At 39.6% G+C, this 25,637-nt stretch overlaps 1 protein-coding gene across 1 annotated transcript; it reads right to left on the bottom strand.

Annotated features, from left to right (window-relative positions):
- Nucleotides 1–318: 318 nt before the first annotated feature.
- pibf1 (progesterone immunomodulatory binding factor 1) lies at nucleotides 319–25,273 on the bottom strand. Its single transcript, XM_008429272.3, has 18 exons — nucleotides 24,597–25,273; nucleotides 23,770–23,870; nucleotides 23,253–23,451; nucleotides 23,016–23,135; nucleotides 22,416–22,549; nucleotides 20,276–20,384; nucleotides 19,750–19,869; nucleotides 19,600–19,661; nucleotides 19,306–19,431; nucleotides 18,864–18,962; nucleotides 11,367–11,532; nucleotides 10,070–10,220; nucleotides 7,906–7,996; nucleotides 7,312–7,414; nucleotides 5,102–5,232; nucleotides 4,012–4,096; nucleotides 1,936–2,115; nucleotides 319–497 (listed from the first exon to the last, which is right to left on the bottom strand). The coding sequence occupies exons 1-18, from the start codon at nucleotides 24,861–24,863 to the stop codon at nucleotides 444–446; spliced, it is 2,298 nt and encodes a 765-aa protein (XP_008427494.1). The 5' UTR covers nucleotides 24,864–25,273; the 3' UTR covers nucleotides 319–443.
- Between the last annotated feature and the right edge of the window lie 364 nt (nucleotides 25,274–25,637).

The following is a 25,637-nucleotide window of genomic DNA, read 5'->3' as shown; positions in this document are numbered from 1 at the left end:
AAAACAGTTGAAAATGTCACAGCCAGGCTTTCACAGCAGCCGTGTGACTGAGTTTAATATGACACCAATCAGAACATGGTCTGAAATGATAAAGGCATGCCTAGTATGTCTATATTTAAAGCCAAAGGAGTTTCAGCTAGTGCAAATCAAAGGCTAAGGTTTCTGCAGTGTTGTTTGTCTGTAGCAACCAGCAAGTGTCGCCAGAAAAAGATGAGGAACGAAGGGTGTCAAACCAAATGCTGCCAACATAAAAGGAATTTTGGTGCAATTGGTGAGTAATAGTACAACAACAACAAAAAAAACTCCAACACAGATAGCTACTGGTTCTAGTTTTGTATTTGAAAAGTTGTTAAAAGGTAACACAATTTACAATAAAAAAAATAGGTTTAGAGTACTGAAATGTACAGTTGTTTAAATCCTGAGTGAGTGCCATTGTGTGAATTTTATTTGTATTTCTGCTTTGGCCTTTGGTACCAATCAGGAGCTTCTTTTTTGGTCTGCAAACAAAACAGAGAGAAGAAATTTATAAAAAACCTTATTGATTTTCATCTGAGCCAACAACCCATGAACCAATTAAGACTTTTCATGGCTAACACCATCTTCTGTTTTTCATTGAGGTCTGACATGGTCGTTCCAATTTCTTCCTAAATTGGAAAAAAAAAAGTACTGTAGGTTCCTTGATATAAAATGTTGTTTTGAATCCGAAAGAAAATGAAGGAATTACAAGATAATTCCTATTTACTGGTTAACAAGCGTAAACACCCTCATTAAAATGCAACCTTTTCTCAAGTCCCACACAAATAATGTGGCATGTATCCCTGTACAATTTAGATGTAAAAACCACAGCTAATAACTTACAGAAATAAACAGCAGGGAGAAGACTGGAGGAGCTGCAAGGATTTCTAATGAAATGAGTCTTTGTTTTTTTTCTACATGAGTCAACAATCTCCTGCGTTCTTCAAATGTCTTGACTAGCAAGTCGAAAGAATGAATTATATTCTAGGGATTATGAATTAAAAAACATCTAAGCTTTGCCAATATCTCCTAAAGCCTTGTGGGACAATGTGACGAAACCAAACTTAAAACCTAACAATAACAAACTTAGAACTTATTTACAAATGGTATGTCTGTCTTTCACCACAGGGGAACATGGCGGTGCTGGTTTTCCTCCGATCAAACTGGGGTTTCGTCGTCAAGGTAGGTGAAGATGTAAATAGCTAACACTGGTCTTTTTTTTTTTTTTTTTCCCCCCCCAAACCTTGAGACGTTGGACTGAATGTTTGAGCCTTAACCCAGAACTACATTTGACAATGTCCACGGTCCGAGTAGCTGAGCAGTTGGATGGATCAAATGGTGATTTAGCAGAATCATTTTAAGGGTGTGCACACTTGCACAACTGGTTTATTGCATCTTCCAGCTTTGGCTTGTTCTTTAAACAGATCATTTGAGAACTAGTTTTCACTCCTCAACTTCATCTGGCTTTTTATTAAACTCCTAAAAGTGCATCAAAGAGCATGCTGTTGACTGACATGTTTATACGTCAAAGTTGTTAATTTTATGCATTTATTGAATAGGGGGGAAAAAAAGTCTTTTACTGTTTAACCTTCCGATCACTGCTCAGAGTCTATATTTGGACTATTAGTGGTTTCGGATCACTTCTGGGACTTGCTCCAGAGCTCTTCTCTACTCGGATGGACTTCGCTAAAGAGCTTAAATGAAACTAACCAGGACCGGTCTTGGCCAGGATTCTCTTGTAAAAAGAGATGCTTAATCTGAAAGGGATTTCTTTTTTCTGGTGAAATAAAAAGGTTAATAATAATAACGACAGGAAAGCAATTAATTATTTCATGTCAGACTCGAGTGTTCTTTTGTCTCAGCTTTTGTCCTCGCTGGTGAAATTGGTGTGACTCATTAAAGGGTGTGACCAACGCTTACAAAAACAGTAGGTTTGGGCTTGTCTGATGATTCCTCATCGTCGGTCCCGCCGACACGTTTGGACTTCTGCTTTGCTGTTCCAGAGGCCCTCGTAGCGCCGTTACCAGCTCCAAACAGGTCTGGGTCCACTCTCAGCCCGGACTGCAAGCCGATCAGGGCCTGCTTCATTATTGCCAACTCCTGGAGAGTCGCGGACGTTATAAAAAAAATAAAAAATAAAATAAATAATAATAATCGCCGTAGATGTAGGCACTTAATGGATAAACAGAAAAGTATGAGAAACTCTCTTTTATATTATAAATATTAATCTTCTCCTTTGTCGTATTTACTTAAAAATCAGCGTCGTTGAGAATCTGATAACACATGGCTTGTAAAGCAGTTCGGCGAGCTTAAAGGGTCTGCAGAGGTGCAACCAGCAGGACAGTGGGGGGGGGGGGGGGGGTGGGTAATTTCACGGTTCTATTTATCACATCTGAGGACATGAGCCTCGGCATGTCACATACATGCATAAACGCACACACACACACACAACACACACACATCATGGTGGCATCCCAAACAGCCGAGCTGGGGAACAGCTGTCTATGACGGTGCACATACTTTGTAAAGCAAACGGCTGGATTGGAGACACACTCCGATGTGTACACATACACACGCAGTCTGACAGGAAGGACTGCAACACACAGTGTGATAAAAAAGAAAAATTAGTCAAGCTTATCAATTAGCTGATAAAATGAAACTTGATAATATCTAACCACTTGGTCAATTATTAATATCTTTTTCCACACAAATTGTTGTTTAAATGTGCGATGTTCTTTCTGTTTAAAACAAAAAAAGTTTAGTGAAGTCACTCTTACACTGTATGTATAAAATATTTGATGTATTTATTTTAAAAAAAAGATTAAGTTGTTTTAGATAAAAGGTCAAAGGTCTGGTCAAGTTTGCTACAACAAGATAGGAATCCAAAACATACAAACAGGTTTTGAAAAAGATGAAAATAGGCTAACTTGAAACACCTACAATAACCTTTATGAAACACAACCTAAAGTTTTAAAATTGTGCTTGAAAGCTGTGAATTTGGTATAAAATCGAACCAGTGTGTGAATGAACTATGTCAGTTCTGTCAATGAGAATGAATAACCATCCAGAACCACAACAGGAAGATTGTTCATCAAGAAGAGCATTTGCTTGAGCTTTACAAGAAATTGAACAAAATATTAGTGGAGGCGTGTAACCTGTAAATAATAATAATAATTTTTTAAAAATCGCAAAACACAGACATCTGATACAGTTAGCCTGCCATAGCTTGCGTACATTCAGTTACTAAACATGTCCATGAAAGAATGTTATTTAATTGTGTTGGTGGATCAAATTACTATTTAACCTATTAACTTTTATGTGATTTTCTCACATTTAGATGATGACCCAATAAATTTCTCCTGGACTGTTGAACCATTACCTCAAGTAAAACAAGAAACAGTAGATTGCAGAGTAGAAATATTTCACTACGATTAACCATTGATTTAAATCCTATTTAAAGAGTGATTATACTGGCCATAATTTGATTGAATTAAGCAATTATGAACAAATTTACTGCATAACAGATATAAATCAGGGCAGTTAGGAGTACAGAGCGACAGCACCGCTTTCTTCCTCTACTGCAGAAACTCACTCATTCATTCACTCCTGTTACACATTTATTCTGACGATTAAAGGACTTCTTTTTTTTTATGTGTTTATGTACGCTCGCAGGATCTTTGTCCTCGAAATTGACAGCTGAAGCGCATGGGGTGTTGGATATGTGACAGATATGAATCTGTTTGTGTATATAACCACCAAACTTTACTGTTTCTACCAAACTTCTGGTGTTTTTTTCAACAGAACAAACCGGGAATCAAACAAAAAAAACACATTCACTGTGTTAGTAGGCTTTGGCCTTGAATAGCGTAATTTTCCCACAAATGGTAAGGATGAGTATTTCCACTATCCAGCTGAAAACACAAAATAAAAATGTTTTTTGACTTCTCTTTCAAAACTCATCAAAAATATTACTATGATCATTGCCACTATGCCTACCTCTTTATTGTTGAGAAGGCGCTCCAGGTCGGCTGACATGTCATTCTTCACTTGCTGCAAAGCATTTCGCTCTTTCCTCAAAGAACTGCAGGCGGAGAACATTAACAAATCAGACCAAATAGAAAATGATTTCTGTAATAGCACACGGTTTTCTGAAGCACCTCTTGTAAAATGGTTATATTTGCAGCAGATATTTGTAGTTTTGATTAAACTACACTTCAGTTGTCTTCAGGGTCAGCAAGGATTAGGCTCAACATATTCATAAAGGCATACAGAATATAAAAAAACAAACAAAAAAAAACATTTTCTTGCTCTGTTTTAGCCTGAAGGGAAAACAAAACCAAGAACATAAAACGAGTATTAAAGACAGGTGTTTGCTTCATCACCAGCTAATTAGAGTAAGTCACGAATTTCAAAAAAATTACAACCAACATATTACTGCGCTGTTAACATTTTTCCATCTAGGTCTGTAAAACAAGCTGGAACTTGTGGCGGTGCACTTTGAAAGCAAATCAATCTTAAAGCAACAGTCTGATCACCGTTCAAAGGAATCTGCAGGAGAGGAAAAAAAAAAAGGGGGATTTAAACTCGTTCTATCAAAGAGACCCAAACATGAAATGACAATCTCCTGAGAGGTCTGTCTCTGTTTGCAACAGATAGTCCCGCACAGCCACAGGGAGACTTCAGCTTCCCTGACAGATGCGAGGAGGATCGAGAAGCTTGACAGCGTTTAAAAAAAGGACTTTTTTTTTTTTGCCCGTATTCCTGCTTGCCCCAGGTGAGCGCACAGTGGTAGCGATCAGCAAGCGAAAACCTGCAGTCTGTCAGCTTGCATATTTGTCAAGCAGCACAAAAAAACAGTGGGCAACAGCAGGAATATAGGTCAATACCAAGCAGGTGCATGTGTGTGAGAAAGTAAAACGGGCTCTATCAGATAGAGAGACAAAAGATGAGAGACGATGATAAAGCAGCAGACGCCCAGGAAACGGGGGGAGATACGGCAGGTGAAGAACAGGTTACAGAAAGAAAGCAAACTTCCACCGAATGATGCGCGCATACGTCCGTGCATGCGTCGAGGAGGAAGACGCACCTGACGTCGTCCTCGAGAGAGGAGACGCGCTCCCTCAGCACCCTGATCGCCGCATCCTTTTCTCTCACCGTCTCGATCAGGAAGCTGTAAGGCTGCTGAGTCTGCTGCAGCAGCTGGTTGGCCGCAGACAGCTGGGGTTGAAAACACAAGTGACAGAGCAGTCATTTTAATTTTGTACATTTCTTCTTACAGGGTCTGACTCTGACACGGCATAATAAAACCATGTCCGCATTTTGTTGAATATAATTTTATGTGCTGGTGCAACAACAAAACGGTGCATATTTTCAAAGCGGAAGGGAAAGTACTTTTCTTACTTAGTTGATTTTTGCACAGTATTTAAAGCCGTTTTTTCCCCCTCCCCCCCAAATCTGATATTCTCAAATAAAATCCAGTTTGACCTAATTGAATAATTTTCCTTTGTAATGTATCATTCATATCAGCTGGCGTGATGAATTGACAGAAAAGTGTTTCCCTCCCCCTCCCCCGACATACCTGGGTTGCATTTTCAACTAAAAGCATCCGCAGTGTCTCTTAGTCACTATAGTTCTTAAAATCAACAAATAAAGTTTGGCTGTTACACATTAAGCCATTTTTATTGCAAGTCAGTAGTGAATACCGGCTAGGTGGAGGAGTGAGAACAATAGCGAGTTAGTCAGGGCATCTGTGTGGGTGGCTAAGAGGGTAACACCCTGGCTCTTTTCAAGTGAAAAGGAAATGTCATTTTTCACTCTTTTCTTTTATACTCGATGAATCATGAGGTATTCCAGACGGGTACCAGTCAATCTCGGCTGACAGCTGAAAGCCGGGCCTATTTAGACTTCGATCTGGCCGGTCACTCCACTCCGACTTTACACAAGCTTTCCTCAGATTAACTAAGCAGCGGCAGCTAGTGGGAAAAAAAAAAAAAAAAAGTGAGCACACCGGCAGCTCATAGCCTCAACCCTCAACGGATGACTTTGAGACAACGGTGCACGAGTGGCGGCCACGTGACCGCCAAGTCCGACGCGCAAATCCAAGACCGAAGCCGTATTGTTGCTGCACGCACATGAACGCACACGAGTTGCCAAAGACAACAAAGGGTCGGTGATCGGTGCATAGAGTTTGTTTGGAGAGTGAAGAGCGACGCTGTCATGGATTTTGACTCCATTTTCCATTCATCGTGTCAACAAGTGTGACAGGTACAGAGACTGGGCTCATACAAACTCTATTGTCGGTTCTTGAACAACTTGTCATTTTCCTGGCTTCGTTTTAGAAGTTGGAAAAAAGTAAAAAAAACAAAAATGGCTTTGAAGACTCTTACTGATAAGCCATGTGGCGAGTGATGATATCTAGTAAAAGTTGTGCGTGTAACAGGACGAATAAAAATATGCAATGAATTTTTGTTTCTGTCTTAACTTTAAGACCAACGGATGATGATTAAATTTGCCGCTTTTGATGTTATTGCTGTGATACTGGTAAACTTCCCAGAATTCCTTTGAGGTTTCACGTTGTCTCAGGTGTTTCTGTCTATTTATGTAATGCTGGACTGACGCAATGTTGTCATAATTGCAGCTCAGTGGCTGAAATAACATCTGCTACACAGTCTGATGGTCCCCTATCCACCCAGGACATTTGGTGTGACAGTACAACTACAAATATCAAACTTTTTCACACTGTTCAAACGATTTTGCGACATACTTGTACTCTAAAGGGACTTTGTTGCCTGTATTTGTTTTAAAAGAGTAAAACTCAGTTTTACAGCAATTGTACTCGCACACAGTGTGACGTCACCTCTACGCTTAATACGAATAATTAATGAGAAATAAAAAGAAAACATTTAATGTTGTTCTTGTATCTTTTTATATTTTAGTTTTAATCAGAGTCCAGCTTTTAGCGGATTTTGATTGGTAAAGAAATGCCACAAGATGCTACGTGTTAGCATCTTATCAAGGAGCAAAGTGAAACTAAACTTCAAGATGCAAATTCTGAATTTCCCGACTCTTGACTTATTTGTGGTTGCAAATCAAACTGACGTTGATAGCTGTGAAGCAACCAGAGTCTGCATTACTGTGGGAGAGTCGTGGTGGTGAGAAAACAAGCGTGTTGGCATGTATGTGCTTGATTCTATTTGCTAAAAACATTAATAATACATTAGACCTATTGCAACAAAGATGTTCCCCAGGCAGACACACACCTGTGGATGCAGTGTGTGTTTCTCTGTGTGAGTGTACCTCCTGAGACATCTGCCCTGTCTGGTTCTGGTGTCTGTCCAGGTCCCTCCTCAGTGAGGTGTTCTGCCTCTCGAGTTGCAGCACCCGGCGAGCCAGATGAACGCTGCGTACCAGAGGAACACACACACGCACACACAGAATTTACAACATTAACAAGATCACACTCGTCTTCATTTGCATGTCACTGGAAATCAAAGTTTCAGGATTATCTAGAACAGACGCACACTGCTGAAATACACTTGAACTCAAACAATTAAGGGACGTTTATCCTGAAAAGAAGCCAAATGTTCCTCTGAGACAGTTACTGGGATTGAAAGTGGTGTTTTAAAGGATGCTTCAAAGTTTCAACGTCATTGAGCAGGTTTCCGTTTAACTCCATCAGGTTTTAATTAAAACACAGCTGACTGTGGCATTAATAGTGCTACTGCACAGAGGGCAGATGCTGACCAATAACAGAAATTAAGATGAATATAAGTCAATATGACCGACTCAAGTTTTAAACACTTTTATTAAGTTTTTTTTTTTTTTCATGTTGTGCAAACAGAGGCCATCAATTTGGTAAGAGAACAATGAATGAGATGTCTTGTACTTTACCTTTGCTTCAGTCTTCTTTTGGCCGTTGTGGGAACATTTGCGCCGTATCCATATGAGAACAGAACTCTCTCTGCCTCCTCCTCATTCTCAACTGGTAAGATGCAAATACAGTTTACAAACATCTCCAAGTACGAGCATAACATACGTGTCTTCGTTCTGTGCAAGTAAAAGTACATCTTAGTAAATCATACGAGTATATATGAGGGTCGTTTGTCAATTTAGGTTCTTAGCGCACAGCGTAGCCTGCCATGAATGCGCAGGCAAGTTAGCATAGCCACCGATGGCAGCATAAAAAATTGTTTTGCCGCCATTAGCACAGTTACAGCACATACACGAGCATTATTGACAGCGCTAAGACCCTCCTCCTGGCTCTGATTGGCAAGAGTTAAACAACAGTCACATTTCTGCACATGGAAATGGAAGCGATGGGAGGAGGTGGAGGAACTCAAGTCATTTGAGTTCCTCCACCTTTAACACTGAATGTGACAGGTAGCCAATCAGAAAGCGCGGATTCTCCTCCGTGCTTTCTGAGGGGAAATTACGGAGGGGAATCCCAAACAGCTGACACGGCGCAACACGAAGTCCAGCGGACATTGGAGATATGTGGAAACAACATTAATGTGTATTCAACATTTTGTGCAAAGAATAAAGGACAAGGAGAGGAGTTGGAGCCAAATTGCTACCGCAGTTGATAAACCCGGTAAGTTTTCAGCTATTCTTTGTTAATGTGACATAAATAGGTTATAGTGGTTTTCATTCAGTCAGGACTTTACGCTGACTCTAGCCACATACATCACAGGTAGATTCTAGTAAAGCATTGATTAATGCCTGGTTTTAAAATTAGTTAAATGGACTTGTAGCCATTATTTTGTGCCCATGTGGCTGGACACCACACGGCACGACGAACCCGATTGAACCGTTATACCTGGGATTTCTGTCGGCTAAGGTGTCGTCTCTCTCAGGAAAGACCACACCTGAAAATGGGCTGACAACTTGTGTAATGTGCGCTGGACATTAGACTAAGGAGATGAGGAAGGGAAGGTCAGTGGAGAGCACCGGAGCTGAGCCTTCTTTCATTCAGTGTCATCAACAGAAAGAAAAAAGGCCGGAAGAGACGATAATTAAAATGAGGTCGATAGGTTTAATTTACCGTCCGATTAATTGATTTATCGTTTATCGCGACAGGCCTACTCAAATGACTCACCAATTATGCTGGCACAACATATGGTCAGTTTTAACAAATGCGTAAAAAAAAAAACATGTTTCTGTCAAAGTTACATACTGCAGCTTTAAATAACATAACATCTCATAGATAAAGTTTTCCTGTATTTGCCTTTAAAACCCTTTCAGCCAAGCATGCACACATGCTAAAACTCCCTGCCATAATAGCTAGCTACCTTATGGATCTTTTGATTCACATCAGAGTAAATAAATAATAATTACCAAATGCTTTCTTTTTCAAATACAAAACTGCTGAGGTTGGAAGTTGTTAAGATAGCCTGTATTGGATGAATTTAGCTCCTTATTCTTTTTTTTTTTTCCTGATTACTCATTTTTATTCAAAACACCTGATCCAATGTGACATGATGTTTATTAGCTTTACCAGTTTCAGATTAAGACAGATATTCTGGTACATGCTCCATACTTACCCCTTGTGGGTTCTCACAAAACATTTAACAAGATTTGGCAACATTCTCAGAATATTTAAGACAAAATAATTATCTATTCAGAAAGTGACGAGATGCCCCTCCCCCCTGCCCCCAAGGTCGGTTCCATATTTCAAGCTCTGCATAGATCATCAGAAGCTGCTCTGTCAGCTCTTTAAGATTATATGGATGTTTTATTAGCTTTGAGAGAAAAATCATCACAACAAACAGAAATAAAGGCCTTAAAACATCAGCCTGGGTGTAATTATTCTACATGATGCGTCATAATTATAAATTATAAATGAACAAATAACATTGTAGTTTATCGAGTTGCACCTGTATTTGCAAACGAGTTCAAAGGAAACTGGAATCGATTACTATATTTATTTTGACGATCTTTTCTCATTGATCCCCACAAATTGCCACATTCTCTGCTGCTTAACTCAAATGTATGGATTTGAACATTCCTTTTTGTTGTTTTACTTCCTGCCTGAGCAACGGCAGAGCTGTGAGCTTACTTTCAGCCGCCTGCATGGTAACCTGGTCCAACTCTTGCTCCAGTTTCTCGTATGTCTCCAGTCGGGACGCCTGCTCGGCATTCTGGGCTTGAAGCTCCGCCACCCGCTTCTCGGACGACGTTTGGAGCCTGTAAAACTCTTGAGTCAATAACTGAGGGAAAGAAAGATAAAGAGGAAGAACAAACTATTTATTTGCACCATTTTGTGCAACTGAAATTAAAATCAAAACGTGACGAAGCAAATGAAACATTTACTTGGATAAAGCTCTTCTTGTGGCAGATATGAAGCAGTTAAAGCGACAGGTACCGTGCCAGAAAGACCAACAACAATCAGTGTTGCTGCATTTGAATTAACTTAAAAAATGTGATCTTTTACTTAAGAAGTACACACCACCTTTATCATCAGCGTAGCATGTCTACCCGTAAAACCAGCACGAACGGCATGTCGTAACAATACATATTTTATTCTGAAAAATATCCCAGCTCCAACAAAGGCTTCATCGCAATAAACTAAAACGCCTGCGGGTGGGAGCAGTCGGATGTCGAAATACAACTGCAAGCTCAGATGCTTTTGAACAGTTCTCCAGAAAGAAAACCGGTGCCTCATCAGGAAGTTCACACTTCAAAATTAATACTTTGCAAAAGTTTGGTTATGCAACACGTGTGCGCGTTAGACGGTCTGAATTTCTGTCACAATCAATCAATCAAGTTTATTTGTGTAGCACATTTCAGCAACAAGGCAGTTCAAAGTGCTTGACATCACAAAGACACAAAAACACAAAGTCAAAGAAGACAGCACAGTCAAACAACTGAGAAAACCAGTAAACATTACATTTTGGCAAGTGCCATCATTACACATCAAAATGTTTCATTTATTGTGGTTGGAAAGCAAATGTAAACAGGCGGGGTTTTAGTCTGGATTTAAAGAAACTCAGGTTTTCGGTTCTTCTGCCGTTTTCTGGAAGTTTGTTCCAGATTTGTGGTGCATAGAAGCTGAACGCAGCTTCTCCATGTTTGGTTCTGCTTCTCTGGTAATAAATTATTGCAAAAAAAATAAAACAAACAAAAAAAAAAACATAGGGGATCATTCCAATATGACTCTGTTGCTATTGAATAATAGAAATTTGTGTATGTCTGAAAAAGAGGATTTTGTCCAAATAATAAAAACTAAGCCAATCATCTAACAATTTTATTTTATAATGCTGCGGCCTAAGAGGAGATCATACACGTGTCTGACAAGACAACTGACGTGATGCCAAATCACTCCTATCTTTTTTTTTTTTTTGGCGTCTGAGTACCTCAAGCTTCTTCTGCTGTTTCTCACACTCCACCTGGCACTGAGCTAGCGCCTTCGCCGTCTCCTCCTTGAGCAAGTGAGCGCGCTCGGCTTCGAAGGAGTGCAGCTTGGCCTGGTTGGACAGCTCCGCCACCCGGCTGTCAGTGCCCAGCTGGAGCTGACGAAACCTGCGGAATAAGAGCAGTGAGCGAAACGCATGTAACCACACGTCCCGATAAATTACTGCGAGCACGTGGACTGAACAAAAAAAAAAAAACCCTGAGATCACGGGCTTTTGTGCAGACAGATTAAGGCGATCTGTGGAAACAAAACGCTGTAGGTGTTTTACAGGAGCGTTTAACACAAAAGCCAACCTCGGCTTTAAGCTGCCTGGTTGAGCAGGCATATCTAGTGATGAAATAAATGAACATCCAGGTCACATGGCATGCTGTCTTACCTCTCCATGTTTGGAAATTGACCAAAAAAAAAAAAAATATAGAGATTGGTTGGTATGCCTTGAGCAATAAACAATTCATGGGAAGCACTGAAGTGGCATCCATGTTTGGCAGTAAAACATATTACATGAGATAACCTCTCGCAGGTAAGCTAAGCAGTGAATCATTCCCCAAGTCCGCTTAAGGCACATTATAATCTTGTTTGATCTTCGGTGCTTCTGCCTGGCATCAACGCGGTGTTTTTTTGCTCTTTAACAATTTATTGAAACGAAGAAAAGGAGACAGGATGTGCAGCGTTGTGAAAAGGGAATTGTCTCCTTACAGATTTATTTCTTCTTTTTTTTTTTAAAGAAACATTAAAGAACAAACATAACACGAATAAGTACAAAAGACAGTTTTCCAATGAGAAACTCATCAGTTAAGGATAAAAAAAAAAGACACTATCCAGACCAATCTGCAAGAGAACATAACTAAACCACTTTTGTTGAGTCATGAACGTTGACCTTAGCTGAAGTATTTTAGGCATGAAGTGCCTTACATGTTGTTCTGGGTACTTTTGTGAACCCCTGATGAGTCATTGATGCTTGCAGAGTAATTCTGATTGGATGGCTACTCCGTAATTTCTCCATCGCTGAGGGGAAATATGTGGCTTAGAGGAGGTACGAAGCCTGAAAATGGCTTTGTGACCCTTTTCAGACCGTTACACATTAATTCAATTGTTTCTTGCGTGTTCTTGAATTTCCATAAATCATCTTTTGTTTTTTGTTTTTTTTTGGTCAATTAGAGTCATCGGACCGGATTAATTCACATCTTTCTAGATTTTACAGGTCAGGCAGTCACGAGGCCCCGGGTGTTGGCCATTGAGTTCGATCTCAGGTCAACTCTGGCACAACCGGCCAATTATGTTGAGGAGGCAAACACTTTTCTCAAGGGTGAGGCTGGGTTTGGGTAACTCTTTCACTTAAATAATGAAATATTTATTAGAAAACTGGTTTTTAATTTTACCTGGCTTATTTCTGTCTGATATTCAAATTTGTTTCAAACTGAAACAAAAAAAAAAGAAGAGAAAAAACCCAAAGAAACATTTTCACTAGAAAAGCGTTAAGTCATGTATTTGTTTTTTTTTTTTTTGGATGAGCAGACATTTCATGTTCATATTTTCCCCCAGAACTGTTTTTTTTATTTTTAAATTTTTCAAATTTTTTTATTATCTTTAACTGAGAATAAGTTGCTTTATTTACACAAAATCGGCTTTTATCTTAGGCTTTTATCTTTATTTCTCCGGTTGGAAACGGTCCTCAAGCTGCGCTCAAGCACGCGGGCACAGGCTCCATCAAGCCATGGCGGACGGCTGGATAATATTAATAACTCTCGATTACAGCTGACCTGATGAGATTTCATCACCCACGGAAGGCAGGCTGGAGCTGTGCGCTCACATGGACCGACAAGTACACATGGTTGAAATTTTATGCCTTCTTTTATAAATGGCAGCTGCCATCTCTGAGCAAAGAAGCTCCACTTCCCAATAGTGAAAAAAAAACAACAAAAAAAAAAAACAAAATTTTTTTTAGACACATTGTTGACTTCCTGTCATTTTAAAGATAAAAAAAAACTCTAAGTGCAGCAATATCGAGACTTGTGAGGATTTGGCGAAAATAACTGTTTAGCTTCCTTTAAAGGCGAAAGTGAAAACTGAACAAATGTGGGTATTTATTTGTTTAAGGGAAAGTAGGCGGTGCGTTATCCTGTGTAAGGAGGCCCACCACGGACATCCGAGCTTGCACTCGGTGTCTGACGCCTTTTCAAGCTCGTCCTGCTCGTTCTTCGCCCCAAAAATAGTGGCATGCGTCGGGTTAGGGGTTAAGGGCTTGAGGCTAGCATCTGTCACTGCTGGCATGCGATGCGACGCAGAGAAAGAATGTGATCGCAGCAGAGGGGGAGCGAGAGGGTGAGCGAAGTTTATGTGTGTTTGAGTGCATGGAAACACCAACAGCTGGTGGTTTGGATTCGGACAAATGACTGGTATGCAGTAGTAACGCAGGGCAGGGACGCTACCGCTGCTGTTGTTGCTGCTGCTGTGTGTGCATATCTACAGTGCCTTCCAAAAGCGTTCACAATATTTAACCTTTTTTTTTTGTCACATTACATCGGCAAACATTGAGCTTTTTACCGGGAATTTATGTGACAGACCAACACAGTGCGTAATGTGTTCTAATTTTTCTTTTCACAAATAAAACAAACAGAAAAAAAAAAAAAAAGACAATGCTAATTTTCACTTTTTGGATTTTATCTCTATTGGTTTTGGACATCCAGAACTTGAAATATTTGGCCATTTTTCTTACCCAAATTGCTTAAACTCAGTCAGATTGGATGGACGGCATCTGGAAACAGCTACTTTCAAGTCTTTTCATAGATGGACTTCACCATTCCAACACATTCCCCATATGGTTTTGATATGAGTAATTATTTTTGTCTACCTGAGCAATGGATCACTGTAGATCCTCCAGAGTCATCTTTGCTACTTCTCTGGTTAATGAAGTTTGCAGTTGTGTCATTGCTTCTATTTCCAGATGATATAATCGCTGGTTGGACTGTTATTTTATTTATGGGTTTCAGATTAAACAGGATTAAAAACACATCTGTGCCACACTTATCAGAATGGTATTTGCAAAACAACTTAAAATGATTCTTTTTTTTTTTTTTTTTTGCTTGTTTTTTTTTTTTGTCGTCATTTGAAAATTATGCCCTGCTACTTAATGTACCCCATGACTAGCCCTGTCACAATAACAAATGTTGCTGGACCATAAATTGTCCCAGTAAGTATTATTGCGATAAGCCAATAACCTAAATTTTAGCTATCCAAAATAAAACACGTCAACCGAAACAGCAATAAATGAAACAACAGACAACCAAAACCATAAAATAAAAGATGAATCATGATGTCTTTGTAAACAAAATCGCCCTTCAATAATATTAATTATTGAGCTTGTTTGACAAAATAAAATACAAAGTAAACTGAATCAAAATGCACCTAATAGCATGGAAAGTTACACCTGCTTCCATAAAAAACTAAATCCAAGTTGAAAATATGTCAGCGAGCACGTTTTGTGTGTGTTTGTGTGAAATCTCAGAATATCTTATTGCGACTGTTGTCCAAGACTGGAAACTTCCAAGAAAGGCCATGACCCGGCGGGACCTTCAGTGTCTAAACTGACGCGGAAATTGTTGCCTGTAGCAGCGACAGACACTAATTACTGGGGGAAATAACTAAAGAGCAACATCTACTTCTCTTTTCAAACCCAGCAAGTTTCAAAAGGATCCTGCGGTCAGGCTGGCAGTTAAAATCTCCAGCTGATGAGAGTGAGATTTTTCAGCAGTGAGTCTTCCTGGGTCTACCCTCCGACTTCCTTATGGAGTTCTAGTAAAGTTTTCATGTGGTTATTTAGAAAGACCCGGAAAACCGCAGCCGCCTACTTAACGCCACGCCCATGACGTTCACCAGTGACAGACTGCAGCTGAGTTCTGACACACACAGGAATTGAAGCTGAACATAAACGGATACAATAAAGATATCTGTTGAACTATTTAAGAACACAGGTTGTTTTTTTGTTGTTTCTTTTTTTTTTTTTGTGATAGCCAAATCGCCAAATATATCAACATTTTGATGACCAACAGACAGGGATGGGAAAACATTTTCAGAGATTACGAAGGGAATTCCCACACTGCAGAAACATGAAATCTTACTAATCGGTTTTTGGTCTAGTTTCTAGTGCAAATATCTTTGTACACTTGAAGTAAGAGAAACTTACAAGTAACCTTTCAGCAAGATACAGGAGGTTGTTTTAAGTAAAAACTCCTTTATATTGATTCTATAAAAGCAGATTATTTCACTTACAACAAGATATTTTTCCCATATATCAAATGGAACTAGTATTTTTTTTTAAAATAAATATTAAGGAATTATTTACTTAAATCAAGCTCTATACCTTCCTGAAAAGTTATTTCTAAGTTAGTCGTGTCTTATTTCAAATGTACTAGAAACTAGACAAAAAACACTTGGGAAGGTTTTGTTTTTTTGCAGATGCCTACAGGGGCAAAATCTTTACCATCTATAAATTAACGATGCAAAGTTTGTAAAATGTAAAACACAATTGTGTTTAATCGTCTCTGTTGGCAACAGCAGAAATAAAGTACATACATAAAAGCCAGAATCAAAGCTCCTGAATCTGACTTTTCTTTTTCCGTCTTTGTTCTCCTAACAGACAGTTTCTGCGCTGATGATGTGGCTTTGTTTAGCTCTGCTTCTTCAAAGCTGTTTGCATCCGGCACTTCGTCTGCAACAAGTTCTTTGCGTTTCCACAGAAAGGGAGCACTGAGCCTGGCAAACTGGTTCCAGTTGGGAACAAAATTCCTACTGAAGCCTGGAAGCCAGAGTTTCTTGACGTCAAAGAAACTCAACGTTGTTGCCACCGTTTTAAAGCGTTAGGATTTCGAGCTAAGACTTATCTCAATTATGAAAAATACACTGCTCAAAAAAAAAATAAAGGGAACACTTAAGCAACACAATATAACTCCAAGTAAATCAAACTTCTGTGAAATCAAACTGGCCACTTAGGAAGCAACACTGATTGACAACAGGGACCCTTGTCGGGTCAATCAGTGTTGCTTCCTAAGTGGCCAGTTTGATTTCACAGAAGTTTGATTTACTTGGAGTTATATTGTGTTGCTTAAGTGTTCCCTTTATTTTTTTGAGCAGTATATAATAGATAGCTTAATAACTTACTATGTCATACACCTTATATTTAACTTGACTTATAGTGAAGCAAGCGAAACAAAATGTTGGTTAAAGTTTTACAGCTGTTTTATGTGACTTCCCTGCGTTTTACAACAAGGTTACCAAACTTAAATCTCGTCATAAAATCACCTTCAAAGCTGCGGCTACTGACATATCTCTTTCACGACAAGAATGTTGTGATTTTAATTCCGTAAACAAAGGACAGAGAGCGCGTTTCATTCTTTCCACAGGGATTAGACAGGAAAGCAAAATGTCACTCTGTCCAAACTCCAATTCATACAGGAACACAAACAATGACTAATAAGTGACGAAAAATCCCTACATCAAAATGAAAGCTTGGAAAAACAAACCAGTGTAAAAGTGGTCAGTGTGGACGAATGCAATTCCAGAGCTGCTAGTGAAATTTCGGATGCATTCAGGATTTTAAGAGGAATGCAGAGATCCAGTGGAGAAAGATGAACACACTGGTTATCAGATGGGAACTTAAACTACAGAACTTTTTTTTCTCTGCAAGTCTTGTAGGGCCGTTTGGAGATTTTCCCAAAGCAAACTCCTGAAACAAGAAGAAAGCAGAATCTCCCTCAGCTCTCGTTCTTTATTTTCTCACAAGCCTAACAGCTCATGTGAAAGAGTGTTTTGGGTAGAGCTGGATAAAATGAAATTCATCGCCTTATTTAGCTCATTTAAAACCCCAGAAAAGATTTGAAATAATGTTTACTTAACCACGGATTTAAACGCCGATCGGGGTGTTTGACCGCTGAATGGGACCTGCCGAGTTTTAACCTCGGAAGTGAATACAAGCAAGAGACAAATGAATGTGGAAATATCAGTCGTGGGTTATGGCCTTCTCACTGCACTGATCCATCCCTGAAGGGAGATTGCTGTGAAACTGAGACACGTGGTTTTTCAACACACTTCCAGTAAAATGTTTTCCCCTCCAGACAAAAAAAAAAAAAAAAGATTGCCCAGTTCCCGGATATTCGGTTCCGTTTGTCCCACATTGTATGTTTTTGCCTATTTGGGGCAAAGTTTGTCCAAAACTCATGTAATGCCCGTCATTTCTCCACAGAGTGTCAAGTTACAATCAATAAGTTGAAGTAAGGCAGAAATAATTTTTGTTTGTAATACAATTATTACAATCAGATTTTCAAAATTCATATGTGCAAATGTACAGGGTGGAACCAATGTTTATTTTTTATTATTATTTGGAGCGGAGGTTTTTCGGCTATCGGTTAAAGAGGAACAAACTTTTTAGATAAAAATCATCCAATAAAGTCACAAGTCGACACTTTCTGCTTTTGGAAAACTCTGAGACTTTTTTTGTCAATCAATTATCATCATCTTTAGTGTTCTTTCCCAGGTGGTTATATAGTTATCTTCAATAGGTAGGGTGCATATTTAAATGAATTTTTTTTTCTTTTCTTTAGTGAAGCAGCGGTGAGTACCGATTGCAGTTTTCTTTAACGAGCCTGACTTGCCGATTACGATTTTGACCGGTACCGATTTTCTTTGTCCGAAATGTTGCAAAACATAGCAAGCAAGTGGCCGAGTCGTCAACAGTGGCGTGACTATTGATAATTGCAAACATGCAGACATGGTCTGGTGTGTGTGTCTATCAGTCAAACCTCTCTCACGGCAGAGCAGTAGAGGACAGTGGTTGTTTTTTTAGATCTTCGCTCGGGTAGATAAGATGGGTGGAGAAGATTGGCTTCGCATGAAAGTATCGGCCGATCACAGATCTCCAAAAATGAAGGAAATCAGAGCCGATTTATCAGTGCTCCCCTAGTAGTGAGTAGATATTTACTGATTAGTAACACACGTGTAATTCTTGATGTTTATTTGTGATAAGCTCTGGGTAAATAACTTTCTGTTTTAGCTGAAGTGGTAGTTATATTTGCAATATTTTCAGTTATTTTTCTTCTCTCATGCATCAATGGCAGCTCAATGGAAATAAACACTGTTCATCCTTCAGAGTGAATAAGCGTGGATTTATGACACCGGCTGAGATGACTGACTCCTAAAAAACTCAAAAGGAAACTGCTTCCTGCTATTCAAGCTGACTCTTAGCGTACAGAACGACGATAAGGACTTTCAAAAACCTGAATGAGCAGCAGAGTTAGATGCCACTATAACTTTTTTTAGAAAATGCAGCGCGGTGCATGCGCTGCGATATATCTTCGCTGTTTTCCGACGCATGCGGCGCATACTTTCCAGAGAAACTGCATTTATGTGTGGCGCGTGTGACTGATGACTGATAAAAAACACTCACTGCTCCAGCAGCTGGTCGTATCTCGCCTGAGCGTCCTTCTCGGCGGCGGCGGCTCGGTCTTTCTCCAGGACTGCATTGTCTCTGGCTTCGCGCAAATTCCTGCAAACGGAAACCAACGCGCCGTTACAGACGGGAAGCCCTCACACGACCTCCGAGCACTCAGGTTCCCAATAAGTAGTTATGTATAATTTACCGTTTCAGCAAACAGCATTGCAGTTAATGAAGGTGAATATGTAAGCATTCAAGAATGTGGAAGCACGTTCTTGAATGCAGAGGGCCAGTTGGCATAATTGGCAATATGCCGTATTATGCCGTATTGGCATAATTGGCCAATTATGCCAATACGGCAGGCAATTACAATAAAATCAAGCTAGGAATCGAAATACACGTTATCAAGATGACAGTCTTTAATATTTAGTATTAAATATTTCAGATTTCAGACCTGTTCTCCCTCTCGTACAGTTCTCTGGAGCTTCTCTGCAGGTTCTCGATCTCCTGACTGGTTTTCAGTCTGATGTTCTCCAACTCCTCTCTGAGCTTCTTCTCGTATTCTGACTTATAGTAGTCTCTGCGGTGGACAAATAAGGAGAATATAAGAATAAAATCACTAATTCTTTAGGTTAAAGGTTCTCTTCCAGTTAACCAGATCAAGAGGAAAATGTTTAAGTGTTTTAAGTAAAGTTTCGCAGCAGAACGAAGTGGAACATGAGCTTTCTGTGACTGATGTGAATCTGACCTGGATGCTACATATTTTTCATACGTGTTCTCCCTGGCTTTCTTCGTATCTTCCAGTTGTACCTGCAGGTCAAAAACAAGAAGTAGGAGCAAGTCATGTGACCGCCTCCCACTCCCGAATGCTTTGTTTACAGGACGAAGCCTCTCGGACCTGCAGTCTGTCTACGCGATCTTCTTGGTGTGCACAGCGGATGCTGAGCTCCATGTTTTGCCTGTTCAGGTACTCCTTGTCCTTCTGCAGGAGAGTCACTGACTGCTGCAATGTCGCCACCTGGTGGGCAATGAGGTTAAAGGAGAAGGAGTCAATGAGCGGACCAAAGATTCAGTTGTTATGTTAGTTTGGGGATTCTAACTAACATATCTTTTCATTTTTAGGGTTCATTGATCATTTTGACAATCTCAATGAGTTTCAGAAAGAAAAAAATTTGACTTTATCAATGATCCAAGTTAGACAAATATTTTACAGCTCAGGTTTCCATAGGCACAATTTCAACCCTTTTATTCCCCCTCACTGCCTGAAATCAAATTTGATTAAACATGTTTTAGCACAATTAGGATTTATTTTTTTCAAATTTGCTGAGAGATGTTTTCACACTTTCTTCAAACTCAGACATGTGCACACATACTAAAAATTGAACGACATTTAAGCCATATAAACTGGGTTTAACGTGAAGCACCTCATTGCTCAGTGTGTCCCGTTCTCTGGTCAGCGCAGCTTGAGACAAGTCCACCGTCTCAAACTTCCTCTTCAACTCCTTCAGCTCCATTTCAAAGTTATCGCGCTCCCTGTGTCGTTACAGTGGAACACAAAACATGCAGCTTCATGTGCGACTTGCAAATGCCGGTTTTCAACATCATGCAAAACATTATTGATGGAAGGAAATTATTAGTAGTTGCATTTAGAAAAGCTGCATCTGAAACAAGCTTTTGGAATACGAACGAGTTATTTTCATAAAATATTACATATGTAAATACTTTTGTGAAAGTTCTATACTGTGTTAGAAATTTTCCCCCCCCCCATTCTGAAGGAAAATTAGTGCACTTTAAAATCTCCTTCCATATTATAGTTTAAAATATCGTTAGCGGCTAAAAGCTAGTCTGGTATAAAGTGGAGCTAATGATCAAGACGAGGACAAAGAGACGGCGCATAAAAAAAATAGTAAAAAATAAAAAGCTGATGCTACATTGTGCAAAATAAAAAGACTAATAAAAAGAACTAAGTGCTTCTTAAATGAAAGCACTTAATAAGCATTATTCATACTCATTCCAAATTAAATAATAAAGAAAATAAGGTATTATATGTATTCAAGTGGTACTTTTATGCCTTTTGTACAATACAACCTTTACTGAAGATATGCAAAAGTAGCAACAAATTTAAAGACATATATAGCCTGTATTTTCTAGAGGTGTGCCGATCGATCGGCCGATTTCCGTGAAAAAGTGTATGATCGGTGATCGCCGATCACGGTCTCTTGTTGCCGATCACACAAACCGATCACCTGCTTCTCATTTCGCAGTCTGTCTGTGCAGCTGGTCTCCTCTTTCCTTCACACTGCGCAAACGCGCAGCAACAAATCCTAAGCGATGAGGAACTATAACGCACTGAGTGAATGGGGAAGTTTGCGTGTTACGGCGGAAAATTGAAGCACATCAAAATGCATCAACACAACCAATCTAATATGGCATAAAAACAATGCCATATTTGATGGCGTATGGCTACATTGAGGCTCACTGCAGTAAAGAAAAAAGACATATGGAGGATCAGATAGCAGGTAAAGCAGCGCACAGCTACAAACACTCACCCGGATTAGCATGACGGTCAGAAAGCTAAACAAATAACCCGCAAAATTATTTATGTCTTCGAGCTGCGATGTAAGACGCTGGTTTTGCTCTCGCTGTTGAACCGCTGGTTCACCATAGGGCCGCTTCTGCTCCACCTGGCAGTGACTTTCACACCGAACCTCTGTTTAAAGCTGCAGCATCTAACTTAAAAAAATACATTTTACATACATATTAAAACTTTCGCTGTCCTAACATGAGACAGATAATCTCTAAAAAAAATAATCGATCTCCTCCCAGTTCTGCATAATTACTCCGCTCAGTCAGAAACAGCCAATCAGAACTAGCAGTAATCAGCTAGCCGCCATGCTATCAGGAAGTTTTCATGCAGTAACTCAGGATTGTTTATTGTAATGAAACCTGTATTTGCCTTTGAATGTTAAGTTTTATACTTAAATTTCTTTGGCAATGTTGAGAGGTTTTATTTTGACTTTTTGCATTATTTAGCCTCTTCAGAGCCTTCATATGTTTTCAGTCTGTTAAAGATAGTATTATCAATAGCAGTACAATTGGCACAATGCCTGTTTTGTTTTTTTCTTGGAAAAAGTTATTAAAAACAAGTTTTTGTCTAAATTAAGGTGAGTTCATGGTTCCTTTTTTCACATAATGTAACAGGTAGAGATAATAATTAAAAAAATAAAAATTATGTGATCGGTATCGGTGATCATGGGTGATCGGAATCGGCAGGACAAAACCTGATCGGCACATCTCTAGTATTTTCTATTTGAATGGCTCATAAACTTCATCCCTCAAAAGTTTGAATCTTTAAACCAGTAAAATGTGTCTTTATGAAATATAAGAAAAGATATTAACAGCATGCAGCTTTTTAATAGTTTTTTTTATTTTTTTTAACTAATACTGAACAACTTAAACCTCTTTTCAAATGTTTTTTAGTATTTTTGCTCTAAAAAATCTAAGAAATCTAGATGCAGAGGAATCATCTCACACACACGCGCACGCACACACACAAACTCTCACCGCTTGATATTTGGGTAGTTCTCTCTGCGATAGTCGCCCTGCTGGATGTTCTGCTTGGTGTCGGCCAGCTCTAAGGTCAGCCTCTGGCTCCTCAGCTCCAGCTCAGAGCGCAGCCGCCGCTCTTCCTCGTAGCTCTGAAGGATAATGTCGAATACGGGCCAAATGTTGAAATTGTTTCACAGAGATGCTCATTTGATGTCAGTGCCACAAAAGCAAACAAACAAACAAACAAACAAACAAAAAAGAAGTCAGCAAACATCTGAAGATTCTTAAAGTGGGAAAAAAATAATTGTTGTAGCAGAACTGTGTTCCCTGAATAAGCAACAAAAGAAATATTACGAAGCATCAAATATATGGATGTTTTTATAGAAGCTTTCTGTTTGGATGTAGAGTTTTTTTTTTTTTTTACTGAAGATGTCTTTAGCTCTAAGGCATTGAAGCGACTGAGTCAATCTGAACGAAGTTGAACTTGTCGTCGCTATTCGTGCCTGCAGGGTTGCAGCTCGCAACTTTGGTTTCTCCCAGTAATATGTCCACTATATGTCACATAAGATCATTTCAAAAAGATTACGAATGGCGAGTGATATTTCTCTCATCTACCTCCATCAAAAGCTTCATCTTGTTTCTGTGTACGTCCAGCTCCTCGGCCAGGTAGCTCCTCTGCTCACCGAGCTGAGCCAGTTGAGAGCGGAGAGGAGTCACAGCCTCATAGAAACGCATCTGAACGCAGGAGACAAAGAGAAGAGTCGCCATGTTGCGAGTTTTCAGCCTTTTGAAAAGAGGGGCTCAGCTATCAGCAGGGGAAACGTCAACACGGGGACGCTCCCACGTACTTACGGCTACATATTCCTGGATGCTGATTCTGTCGTCGGGCACGCCGCGGAGCTCCTGGTAGCGGTCCTGGGGAATGTCCAGATCTCGGAGAGACCGCCGCAGCTCTCCGGCCTTCTCACACAGCTGGCGGTTCGTCTCCTCCAGCTGCTGCTGCCTCAGCAGGATGGTCTCCATCTCCTGCTTGCGCAGAGCCTGCTGCTTCCTGGTGAACACGGCGTTTGTTAGTTAGCGCAGCTACCTCTGGCGTCAAGCTGCTCAACACTTCCTTCCAACAACTTTTTTTTTTTTTGCTGCATGTAAAAAGTAAAACACCATCAAACAAGAAAAACAACAAACAACAAAAAAATCCAATGTATTTCAAACCATTTTTCACTTTTGCAAAGAACCAATAGAATAACTGTTAGTCTTTTTGCTCACACATATTTTTTCCGTTAGGAATTTATTCTCTAAAAGAAAAGAAGACATAGCATCAGTAAGACAAAGGTGTATCATCTACTGTATAACTACTACTGCTTCTTACTTGTTTTCTTCTTGTGTGAGCTTAAGCTGGCTGTCCAGTTTAAGGGACAACACTTGTTTTTGATGTATGACGTCATTTAGCTTTTCCTCCAGTTCCTCGACCTGCAACATAAAAATACCCGCATGTACAGAAGCATTTGAGTGTACAGAAAAATTTATACATGGAGACAAAAGTAAGTCAGTACTTTGCATCCAGTGAGCTCGACCTTTCTAGTCCCCAATGGTGATGTGATGCAAAAAATAAAAACCTTTCAGAAATGTTCTACAGACATTAAACAAAATGTCGGCAAACATTTCTGACGGTTGAAATGACCCCACCTCGCTTTCAGTTCCTACTTCTTCATCAGCAGAAATGCGCTACAGATGCTCTGTTTGATGGACAATCAATATTTTTTTTATTGCATGGTTATAAACAGAAAGGTAATCAAATAGTAATTTAATTTTAAATCAGCCAAACTAACATTGACGCTTGTTTATGCTGTTGTTGGCTAAGCGGTCTTGGATTACAGGCCTATTTGTTTAACATGAATAAAGAGACTGATTGATGGATTGAAATGGGTGCACTTGAAGGAGCCCTTATTAGCTGCTTTAAGCCTTGTGTGATGTCATCAGAAGCATGTACGTGAGAAAGGTTGGTTTTTGAAAAGTGGATGTTTACAAAGAAGCGGTAAAATAAAAAGACTATCACTTGTTGTTCTTTAACGCAATAAAAGTGCGTTTATTTGATTTTATAGAGCAGCCTGGCTAGTAGCTTTAAAATACGACAAGTATGAAGAAAGCGCTGAGGCGAGTCCACCTCTACTCTCTCCCAGCTCTCTGTCCAGGTACCTTTGACATGTGGTCAGCCTTCATGTTGTCTATGATGAGGTTCTTTTGAGAAAGTTCTATTTTCAGCAGCTGGAGGGTGTGCAGCAGCTCCTTCCTCTCGATCAGCTGGCGGGTCACCTTCTGGGAGCCGTTGCGTTGCTCGTCGGACGAAGACACATCCTCGGTGGTAGGCACCGTTGTCTCCAGGCTGAGGTCCTCAGACTCCAGGTCCAGTGAGCTGGAGACGTTGGCTGCTGTCGGCTTCAGCTGCTGCTTCTTAGGAGGCATAGTGCCCACTTTGCAGTGGCTGTTCTTCGTTTCTTAGCTAGTTAGCGTCCAAAATACTGAGAGACTGTTAGACGACGAACTAAGCGTTCAGTTTCATCTCGAGAATTAATTCTTAAACGTCAGTTTGAAGCAAAAATAAACCCATTACTGTATTGTTTTGGCTAGGCATCTTTTGAACTAATCACATATTTATTTCTGTCTGACTATTCATAGCTGAAATACCTTAAAAAAGTCTGGCAAACTGTTAATAATTTCAAGAGTCCCGCTCCGTGGCGCTTGCTAACCGCCAGCTGTTGTTTGACTGTTTTTTCACTCTGTTAGCGACAGCGCCCTCTATCGTAAACAAATCGACTGCGACACCTTGTAGAAACGACACGTTAGCTTGTCCGCCATATTGTGAGTGTCAAGCTCACCTTAGAAAGCGACCTTCATAAATAGGATTTCAAAAATAATAAAAAAAAAAAAATGAAAGTGACAATAATTTAGATTAGTTGTTAAGCAGTAATATTGGAAAATCAATTTATAATGGGGCAATACCCTAATGCTTAAAAACTGACTTCTATTTTCCAACATTAGTCATGTAGTGAAACTGATCTAAAATTGAATATTAATTTGATCTGAAGTGTATTTATTTTGGCTGTATTTATGTTTTTGTTGATTTATTGAGTTTTTTTTCTTGCTTTTTTGGGGGTTAAATTTAACAGGGGAATTTTCAACATTTGAATAATTTAATTTTCAAAATGATACATAAATAGATAAGTGTTTGCTGTTGCT

Source organism: Poecilia reticulata, chromosome 15 (assembly GCF_904066995.2).
Source record: "Poecilia reticulata chromosome 15, P_reticulata-male-v2, whole genome shotgun sequence".
Classification (NCBI taxonomy): Eukaryota; Metazoa; Chordata; class Actinopteri; order Cyprinodontiformes; family Poeciliidae; genus Poecilia; species Poecilia reticulata.
This window is presented reverse-complemented; position numbering and strand designations above follow the sequence as displayed.